General features: G+C 40.9%; 1 protein-coding gene across 9 annotated transcripts in view; it reads right to left on the bottom strand.

The window, feature by feature from the left end:
* Positions 1-762: 762 nt before the first annotated feature.
* Positions 763-10,494, bottom strand: part of pak1 (p21 protein (Cdc42/Rac)-activated kinase 1) — a 76,105-nt gene continuing 66,373 nt past the window's right edge. For 4 of the 9 annotated variants that reach the window (XM_085183905.1, XM_085183906.1, XM_085183907.1 and 1 more), the window contains 2 exons: positions 10,133-10,270; positions 763-5,106 (listed from right to left, as the gene is read on the bottom strand). In XM_085183905.1, coding sequence (XP_085040031.1) covers positions 5,020-5,106; positions 10,133-10,270 — 225 coding nt within the window. In that variant the 3' untranslated portion in view covers positions 763-5,019. The other 5 variants (XM_085183901.1, XM_085183902.1, XM_085183900.1 and 2 more) reach the window with 3 other exon arrangements.

The following is a 10,494-nucleotide window of genomic DNA, read 5'->3' as shown; positions in this document are numbered from 1 at the left end:
GTTCTAGCGCCCCCTACAGTCTCTGGTTGTGCCTCTTAACTCAACATTGTGTAAACACAACAGGTCAGTACATGCAGCAGCTTAAAAAAAATACAGACCAGGTTTTCAGTTTTTGTAGTTTTTATTTTTTTTTTAGAGTTGTTTCAAAAAAATCCAAAATGACTGAGAAACAGATAAATTATGGCTCTGATACAGCGGGGAGCAAAGACTTCATTTGACCTTCATTTGGACTGTACCAAGTCTGAACCCGCCCCTCTGAACTGCTGCGAGGACAGAGTCACCTCCTACAGTAAAATGAAGAATTTTACCAAAGTACGTCATAGTAATGACCTCACAGATGAGTACCAATCGATCAATCAAGGCTTTATTCGCCACATGCAGGACCACCAACCAGAAAAACATTAAAAAAGGTAATAAAACATTTTACTGAGATTTAAAGGATCACTTAAAGCACATATTCTGTGTTTGTACACCCACAGACAGCACAGGTAGAGACGTTTAACATTTTCTGTTTTACTGGAGTTAAAGTGGACCTATTATGCATATCCTCATTTTACTTACTCTGTACAGTTTTTAGCTCATACTAAATCTCTCCTCCGATTCATTTAGGTAGCAGCTTCAAAATAAGCTTTTGTTCCTTTTATTTATTGGTTTTCACTCTGTTATTTCCTGTACTGTTTTATTTCAGTTTAAAGCTCAGGACTGTTTTAAACGCTCAGTTTCAGACAGTATTTCTTTTTTTTACTCTTGGCTCTGGATGACATCAAAGAGAGTGGATGTTCCTAATATGGTTGTCTCAGACACAAGACGTTTTTTCCTTCTGTGAGAGGCAGAGGAAAGTTAGCTCAAAGGGAGGGTAACCTTTAAAGGTACTTTTGTAAAAACCCTAAAAAAATTAACAAAAACTTTCACCACAAGGTGGCAGCATTTTCTAAACTCGTTTTAGTATGGGTGTCAATCCCCAACAGCCGACTTTTAACTAATCTAATGTTTCTATACCTGTTCTCTTTTAGTTGGTACACATAAATATGACAATAATGTGAATTTTAAACAAATGCTGAGCTAAAAGCAGCTTGAATTAGATGTTTCATGCTGCACCATCTTGTGGTTCAAAGTGGTATTGCATAAGCCTGAAGCACGTCCCTATTTAACCTTAAATTGATATCACTGCAGCACAATACATACCTGTCCTTGACATCACACCCTAAATGTTATTTACAGTCTATTAACAGTTTGTTCATTTTGACAGGCTTTCAACTTGCCAGTCACAAAGTTTCACAAAACAAACCTTTAAAGCGAGGGGTGAGGGGCTGCACCGAGGCCCAGTATGAGATAAAAAAAGGATTATTCTGAACTGTGAATTATGCAAAGCTGCAGCAGTTGAAGTGAGCATATATATAGGTCCACTTTAAAACACACTTTTGCTTCAGAGTAACCACAGAACAACCCTTTAAGTCCAGCTCAGCTCAGCGATGGGGTTCAGACCAGGACACAAAGATACACGGTGGTGGTTAACACACTTCACACAGGCTTTGGATGTTTACTTGGGTGCCTTGCTTAATGACACTTCAGCAGCCATTGTCCAAATCTGTGCCCTCAAAAAGATCATTAACATGAGTTCATAATCCACGTTAAAGGGTTGGTCTTCCACTAGGACTGTGATTCTTTGTGAAAGGGTTTCATGTTTTCAAGCTTAAAAAACACTTTTGTTTATCACATGGCCAAAAAGAACAGGAGACGGGATTCTTTGCCGTCATGTTTACGTGCTTAATCGCCCCACAAAGGCTCACTTTAAGCCAGGAAAAACCCTGAATGCTATGTTAATACATCTGCCAATGCTGCAACTATAAGAAAATAACCTGCAACTATTTTGGTAATCGATTAACCGTGTGAGACATTTAAAACATCACAGGTTCAGCGTTACATATATTGGAGACGGGAAATGTCAATATTTTTTGATATGTGCTAGTTAGTAAGGATGTTTTCTTGTCCTCTGATCACTAAAGTTTAGTTTAAAAAAAATTGAAGTCAAAAATCACAATTTATGAGCGTACAGGTTAGGAAACGTGACGACTGTATCGTCACCTTTTTTTTTTTAGAGAGAAAATCAATTGCTGCTGCTTTTGGACTTTTTTTTGTTACATAGCAAACTTCTACAGATGTCAAACTGGGTAAGCGAGAAAAACATGCTTTCACTTTTTTTCAATATTTGAGAAATTTACAGATTAACTGAAAAACAAAGAGAAGAATCAGCAGATTACAGCAAGCTGCATCCCTCAAATGTTGCCGTGGATCGTTGCCGTCACTCTGATAGAAAAGCAGTCCTGCATCTTTGAAACAGTTTAAGGCCAGAGGTACATTAACAGTACATAAAAACAATAAAATCTAAAAAATAGAGACTGTTTTGAATAAATGTTTTGGAAACGTCTGCTGAGTATTTACATTGCAAGTGTTCATTGTGTGAGCAAACAGTCGTGGCTGCTGATGGATGCTTTGGCTCTAGCAGGATCTGAACCTGAAACAGGATCCTTTCTCCTTTTTTAAAAAATTTTTTTTGCTAACAAGAAAATTTTTTGTTCCAAAACACTTACTCAAATATTGACATCTGAATCAAAAGCAACTAATTTTCTATGGTCGATCAGCTAAAAACAATCAAATAAAAACAGTGAGTTTGTAAACAAAGGCAAAAACAGATTGTTGCTGTCATTTTTTTGTCATCTTGTAAAATATACACCTCGTATCGCACAGTCGTCCAGGCAGGACGAAAACGGTGTCGTACCATCTCGCTTCTAAAAAATAGGATTAAGATATGATCTCCCGTATCGTACACAGGCGTCCTTCGTGACTGCACGTTTCAGCATCGCCACAACTCATTATTTTGTTTCTCTCTATCTTTAACGTACCGTATAAAAAAAAGTTTGTTCACATGCACATTCTCTCCTCTCAGCCTGAGCGTCGAGCCCGCGGACCGAAGCCCCAGAGCCGCTTCTCATGTTTGGTGATGGATAAACACCAAGTTTGACTTTCCTCTCGTACAGGATGTCAACAGCACAGAGGTCGAAGCAGGATTAGAGCTGACAAGATAGCTTCAGGTTTAACTCTGAGTGATCAGTTAGGAAGCTCACACAAATTTACGCAGAGATCAGCATGTGCAAAACGATCATCTACCGACCAATCCTCGCCCCTTATCTCAGTGAGCGTCTGCAGCTCGTTGTTTCCTGAGCAGTGTCAATAAGAAATGTGGATTCTTATGAGCAGCTGCTGCAGGAGCTTCCTTTTCTCTTTTTTGCTGTCGATTCATGTGACTTCTAAATCCGTCTCATTGCTCTATAAACCATAAAGGAGTTTTATTTTCTGCAGGTCTGCTAGGGCCCTGAGTGACACAAAACCATCGTTCTTCACAGCTTCACTACCCCTAATGCTACCTGCACACTGGAAGCGATTTGCAGCGACATGACGTAAGCGGTGAATAACATTTCAGGACTTCAACCAATGGGAAGAGGGCGGGACCCAAATATAAACTTGAGACCAAAGAATACCTGCGATCGGCATTTGGCCTGGTAGTGAATATGTTAGAGGGTTACTGAGACACCCGGAGACTCGTAGGTTCGCTTCCAGCGAGTATGCAGCTTTAGCGAGACAGCGAGTGTTTGCTGATAAGCCTGCAGCTTCCATATGAATCATGGACCAGTGCAGTCGCATGAAGGCTTTCAGTGCAGCTCGTGCAGCTGTTTGTGATGAATTTTATCTAATGATCACTGCAAGCACTCATTGCTCAATGCTAATGTTTCCCTAGCGACTGTTGGTTGCCAGTCAGTCTCTAGGCCTGTGTGACCGAGGCCTCACTTACATGTGGGACCCTCAAGTTTGGGTTCAGACACTGAGAGGTCGACTGACCTTTACAGTCGTGCAATCGTATCTATATGAATATTTAAAGCCAGGGTTCACATCTTGAGATGATAAAACCTTCATGTGAGGCTAACAGGACTGCAGATGTTGGTGTACTGGAGGAGATCCAGCACCTGTAATGCCTCACAGCTGTAAGGGGACATAACGGGATAGCAGCAGTGCTAACAGCTGTCCAGATGTGCACCAGATGACATTAAGAAGGAGAAGGTTTTTGATTTCTACATTTCTTTCTCCTTGAAGTTTTTGATTGTACTTCATATTCTGCACTCTGCTCCTGATTTTGAAACCTACAGCTGTGAATGATTTCCTCTTAGCGTAAAATGAAAGCTTCCAGAGAAAGACGTGTCCAAACCGGGTCCATCGACGGCTCTGGGTCCACCAGTGTTTCCTCCTGATAATTAATAATCTCCTCTAACTCACAGCTCACACTGCAGACACGACAACGTACCACAAATCGTCTGCTCCGTGTCAGAAACTACAGAATTTAACGCTACAATCAACAGAAGTAATAACCCAACATCCCCCGTTGTGACACTCACAATCACGCGCTAAAAAAAATAACAATAAAATGAAAATCAACAAATGCAAGATGATGAAACGGGTACGGCCATATCAGCCGATGCATCACAGGAAGTTAAAACACACAGACACACACACACACACTCAGTGGGCGCTGGTTGGCTGTTTGTGGTCCGGGGTGTTTACAGTTAGAAACAAACATCTTTAAAAAAAAAAAAAAAAAAGAGTCTTTGGGCTCTCGCTCCCATGCTGTGGTTGTTCATGCCGGCTGAGAGGGTGATGATGCCAGAAATGACATCACTTCATTACAGTTAGGCCCCACCTTCCTGTCTGAGTCCAGTGAAGTGTCGAAGAAGGAGATGTTACCTTTTGCCATCCCTGTGAGCGTGGAGTTGGGGGGTGGGGGATAAGGGAGGTCAAGCTTGGGGTCAAAGGTGACGGGGTGAAGGAGGAGGTAAACACAGAAAAACAAGGAAGGAGAGAAAGAGTGAAGGCGTTCAAACGGTTGGACAAACCCAGCCAGCAGCCATCGCCGCCTTCACAGGAGGGACGACAGACACACAGAGACAGAAGGGAGGAGCCAAAGGAGAGCTAGCGGTTGTTCTTGGCCGCCTCCTTCGCCGCCAGAATGAGAGGAGTCAGACTGGAGAGCGGCTTCGCCATCTTCAGAAACTGATGCTGAGGGAGGAAGTGAGGGGCGGGGAGGAGGAGGGGGAGAGAGAAACAGAGAAAGACTTCAGTTCACTGCACAGAACATTCACCACAGGCCTGCAGCGCTGAGCAGGATCTGGAGGCTTAGCGAGACACGTTCAGGTGTGACCCTGGGCGTGCAGTAGGACAGGTGGATCACCACGCAGAGTTATGCTGCAGCTGTAACTGCTCTGGAGCAGGTGGTGTTTGAGATCAACAGGTGCAAAGTCACTGCAAGACCAATCAGATACCTGGAGGAGCCCTCAGGAGTTTTTGTCTTTCATTTAGCATCAATGAGAGAAAATCCCTTTATTCCATTTGATTGTTCTGTAAGTATTAACATTAGAGATGGCACGATACCACTTTTTTATGTCCGATACCGATACCGATATCATAAATTTGGATATCTGCCGATACCGATACGAATCTGATATAGTGTTTTTTAATCAATAAAACGTTTTTTTAATATCTTGCTGCATTTTGTATAAGTTTATACTCAAGTTTAAATAAATAACAACACTAAAGCTATTCTGTTAAACCTGTATGTAAAAAATACACTGCGCCCAAAATATTTCATAGTTCAGCAATACTGATCAATCTAATAAACTTAAACCTGCTCCATCCTCCCTATTCTGGTATGAGTACTATACTAATAGGGTTGCAAACTCCCAGCAAAAAAAAAAAAGGGAACCACCCTCCACCTCATGATGCTTAATCGATGTAATCAAAATTAATTTGATGCAGGGGGGAAAATGCACAAAAATAAATTATTTTTCAAGAATAATTAAATAGATTCAACATCTTTCTTCAACAGAATTGCAGACTGCACGGATGGTATCTTCCCGAAGGAAAAAGTAGTATAGCTTACTATATTAGACTTAACAGTTACTATATACAGTAATGGACTTCTATATATTTTACATCAGATTAAAACTTTGGGTGTAAGAGTCAGATAATTATTTATTAAAAGCTCGACATTTTAAATGAGAATAAGAAAGAAAAGTATGTCTTTGTGCCCCCTTTTGCCTGTTCATGCCCTATCGGCCCCCCCTGGCTACACTTTGCTAGATCCGCCCCTGCACAGTTACCAGCGGTCAGCTGCTAGAAAAGGATCCTGGTGTAGAAAGTAATATTAAATAAATTCTAACAACAGCTTATCAAGCTTAAACGTGCTGCTGTTGTTCAGCCGCTGGTTTCCTCTTTCTGGTGAGAAGTGGGCCAAAAACAAACAAGAGAGACGGACTCGCGACAGAAAAGCCGATCAGCTGATCATTAAGCAGTTTCACGATTGAAGTAGCAGCAGGAAAGGGAGAGAGAGAGGCAGTCGCTCCATATCTCGGTTGTTAAGCTTAACGTGGGAACGCTTTACGAACATTCAGAGATGAACTTACACACTTGCTTTACTTCTCTCTGGGAATACTTCCTCGGAGATGAAATGCTGGTTTGCTAGCAAGGCTACAAATACACACAGCTGCTCTATCACGTGATGCATACTGCTGCTACGTGCTACGGTTATGAGCCGAGTTACGCCGTGTCGCAAGTTTTGTGAGGTGCTTTTTTGATATTTAATGGATCGGATTACATTTTTTATTTCTCACCGATATCCGATCCAGTAATTTGGGTCAGTATCGGACCGATACCGATACGTAATATCGGATCGGTCCATCTCTAATACTGACGTACATTTTAAACATGGTGTATTTTCTTAAACTGTTAAATAGAAATACTACCAAAATTATACAGGATGTTTGGCTAATGAGCATCTTGAGACATTATGGGAAAGTTTGACACCATCAAAAAATAGCAAATTTACCATATAGACCAGTACTAGTAGATTACTGGCACATGAAGTCCAGTATAAATACAGACACGGGTGCTTTGGACATAAAGTCACAGCAGCTGTTTCTTTTGCATGCAAACTATTTTCATCTGCAGTGAGTCCCTTTAAATCAGTTTAATGCCTTTAATGCAAATACAGCACCGTCCCTGCCATCAGTCTTTACTTTACAGTCTAAAGCACCTCGAGGCAACTGTTGTTGTGACTTGATGGTATATAAATAAAACTGAACTGAGTCTTTTTATTATGAACAAACCTGAGTAACTGTGGAAGTCCTCTTATTTAATTGTCTCTATGTCACTCAAATGTCTTCAAACTTGTGAGGACCAGGCTTTTAGTCCCCAAAAGTTTGGTGAATTTCCAATTTCTGGTCCCCACAAATATATGAATGCACGCTCACACACACCTGAAACAACCTTTTAACTTTTGTTTCAGACAACGAGACCTGTAACTGCACACACACACACACTCAGAGGACCCATTAAATTGAATTACATCTTCCACAGAGCTCCTCCTGAAACACTACAAAGACCTGCGAGATCTGACTCATCTCAGTTACACAACTCACGTTGCTCCACACTCACACCTCCACCTCGTCTCCACACCCACTCAAACTGTCTGTCTGTGAGGCTCCTCTGTAGGAGGTGAAGTGCTCAGCGTCAAGTCTAAATGGATGTTTTATGCCAAATTACAGATGAATCTGTCAGATATGTAACTTCGAGATAAGCGACGCCTGAAGGAAGAAAGCAATGCCAGTCAAATACAAAACTGCACATCTGAATATTACTCTGATATTAAAAAGAAAACCCTCAACTTTCTATTAACTTTACATACACAAACTGGGAAAATATTAATAATAAATGTTACTTTATAGATTAAAGAGTCAAATTTCTGTTCATTCTCCGGAGGCTGCTTGTTCTTCTTATCTGATTATCTGATTTTTTTCCGTTAGAGCTGCTGCTGAGGATCTGTATGTCAGGTTTAATAATATCAGTATCATAACTATATTATGACAATAAGGTTTTTAAAAAACTGGATAAGAAAAGGCTTTATATCTCTACATCAGTACACGTATGAACAAATGCACGCACCCAAACACAATATGTAAGTTAACTTTGTCTGAGCCAAAAGTTGACCAAAACTTTGTCTACAGCAGCTAAAAACAAGTAGCTGTGACAAAAAAGCAAAATATTGTCATAAATAGATCAATTAAAAAAGTGAGAATTGTAACAAAGTCAACATCTCAATATCATTTAAAATAACTCCAAAAGAAATAAAATAAGTATAAATTTAAATAGTGGAACCTGTACTTTACTGAGATATTTCTATTTTTTGCTGCAGTGGAAATACTGCAGATTGAACTCTGTTTAAAGTGGCGGCCGTGGCTCGTCGACCAATGGGAAGGTCGGTGGTTTGAGTCTGGATGCTCCTGTGTGAGTGTCCTTGGGTGAGATACTGAACCCCAGAGTGAGTGTGTGCGCATGTTAGTCAAAGTGCTTAGGTAGGTGTGTGAATGATGCTTGCAGTAAAAACTCCTCAGGGCTCATTTAGAGTGTGATATGAGTCCCTGACCCTTTATTGACTGTCTGTAGTCTCACTCAGACCAGAACAGCTCCTCTGCTCTGAGGTCTGATACGATGTTTTAAAGGTGGCCACTCGCGGCACATTCGTTGCTACAAATTTCCAATAAAACTGATTTGTTTTTGTGCGTCATTTCTGTTGCATCAAATCTCAGCAGTGCAGTTCGATGTCCTCCGTGTGACTGACTCACTGTCTTATGGATGTCGTTTCATTTCCTGTTTAACGTGTTCTTTCTGTCTTTCAGGTAATTTTGGTTCTAGTTTCTCGCGTGTCTCATTGTTACAGTTATTGTGTTTTTCAATGTTTCTCATTCCTCAGTCGGTGTGTTTTGATGCTTCGCCCTTCACGGTGTTGCATATTAAATGTTTATGACTGTTTGGTGTTAAAGTTACAGGTTATATGTCCTCTGTCTAATCTCCATGAAACAAACTGTGTTCAGTCACTGAGGGCTGGGATGGTTAATCAAAGGATCGATCATGTCTGCTCCTGCCCGCCTGGCCCTGAATCCCCCCGTTTCCAGCTTTCTTTGTGCTTTTCTGCGACTCCTTCTCTAACCTATCCTATCAGCTTTGTGCAGCTCTTTCTGTTTTCAGGAAGTTTTAATAATGAAATATTGTGTTAGTCTAACCTGGCAGACTCCAGGATCCACACAAGGCTCCTAATTTCCTGTTAAAACTGACTGTTATTCACCTGAAGACTTCTCTTAAGTGTCTGTTATATTCTCTTGTCCACACAGCACGGTCGTTCATGTTGACCTTTCAGTTTCGTCGCTATTATTCGATAAATCTGTGGTTTGATCAGGTAAATGTTTGAAAGAATATCTTGGAGGTTTAGGGGTTAAAGGATGTCGAGATCGAGTGAGCGTCGCTGCTGTCTGTTCACTGAACAGTGACACAAACCAGACATCAGAGTGTTTCCTTCCTCGGCCTGTCAGATTAATGATGCACAGATCCACACTTTAACATCACAAAACCAACTGAACAAATCATTTATTAACTTTTTTTTATTTAATACCAAATTATGTTAAATCTTACATTTTACATTAACTGTCTATTTATTCTTTTTTTATGTGTATTTAAGATCTAACTGTACATTTTCCTCCCAGAGAAACTGAAACCAAAGAGTTTCATTAAAAGCTTTTTTCTGTCAATAAACACAAACGATCGGAACAGCGAGGAACTAAAAAGAAAACGTTCCAACACAAATTCAGAGCGGTAATGAATCTGGATTTATGTTTGACATTTAACATCCTGGATTTTGTTGTTTGTTATGTTTACATACACAAATACACTCGTTTTCATATCTTAGCGAGGACATCTCATTGACATAATGCTCTCCCAGCTGCTTACTCTAACCATCAAAAATGAATGCCTAATCCTAACCCTGACCCTCAGCCTAATCCTAACCCTGACCCTCAGCCTAACTGTAACCCTGTCACTAAAACCACATTTTGAGTCTTAAAAATGCCTTCAAACCTGCGGGGACCGGTGAGTGTGTCCTCACAAGTGACTGTTGGTTCTCACAAGTATGGTAGCATGCCAATTTTCTGGCCTCAGAAAGACGTATAAACATGTACACACACACACACACACGCACCTGCAGCAGCTCTTTAGCCGAGCCTCTCTTCTCCACGTCCATTTCCAGACATCGGTTCAGGAAGTCTCTGAATATCGTCGACAGCTTCTCCGGGTTCTGCAGCTCCGGCGTCCCGTTGGTTGCTATGAGATACAGCGCCTAACATGTGAAACACACAAGCAACATGTCTGTCTTCATCCCCACGAGGCAAACTCATGCTCAGAGTCACAGAATGAAGGATTGGTGCCATCCGGTGGTGTCTTAAGAAATACAGAAGAAATACAGGACTGTGCAAAAGTTTCAGGCAGGTGTGGAAAAATGCTGTAAACAAAGAATGCTCTCAGAAATATAAATGATTGTTTATTGGCCCCAAATATATTCTG

The sequence above is a fragment of the Neolamprologus multifasciatus genome, chromosome 14 (assembly GCF_963576455.1).
Source record: "Neolamprologus multifasciatus chromosome 14, fNeoMul1.2, whole genome shotgun sequence".
Classification (NCBI taxonomy): domain Eukaryota; kingdom Metazoa; phylum Chordata; class Actinopteri; order Cichliformes; family Cichlidae; genus Neolamprologus; species Neolamprologus multifasciatus.
Note: the sequence above shows the minus strand (reverse complement) of the source record. Positions and strands in the feature narration are given on the sequence as shown.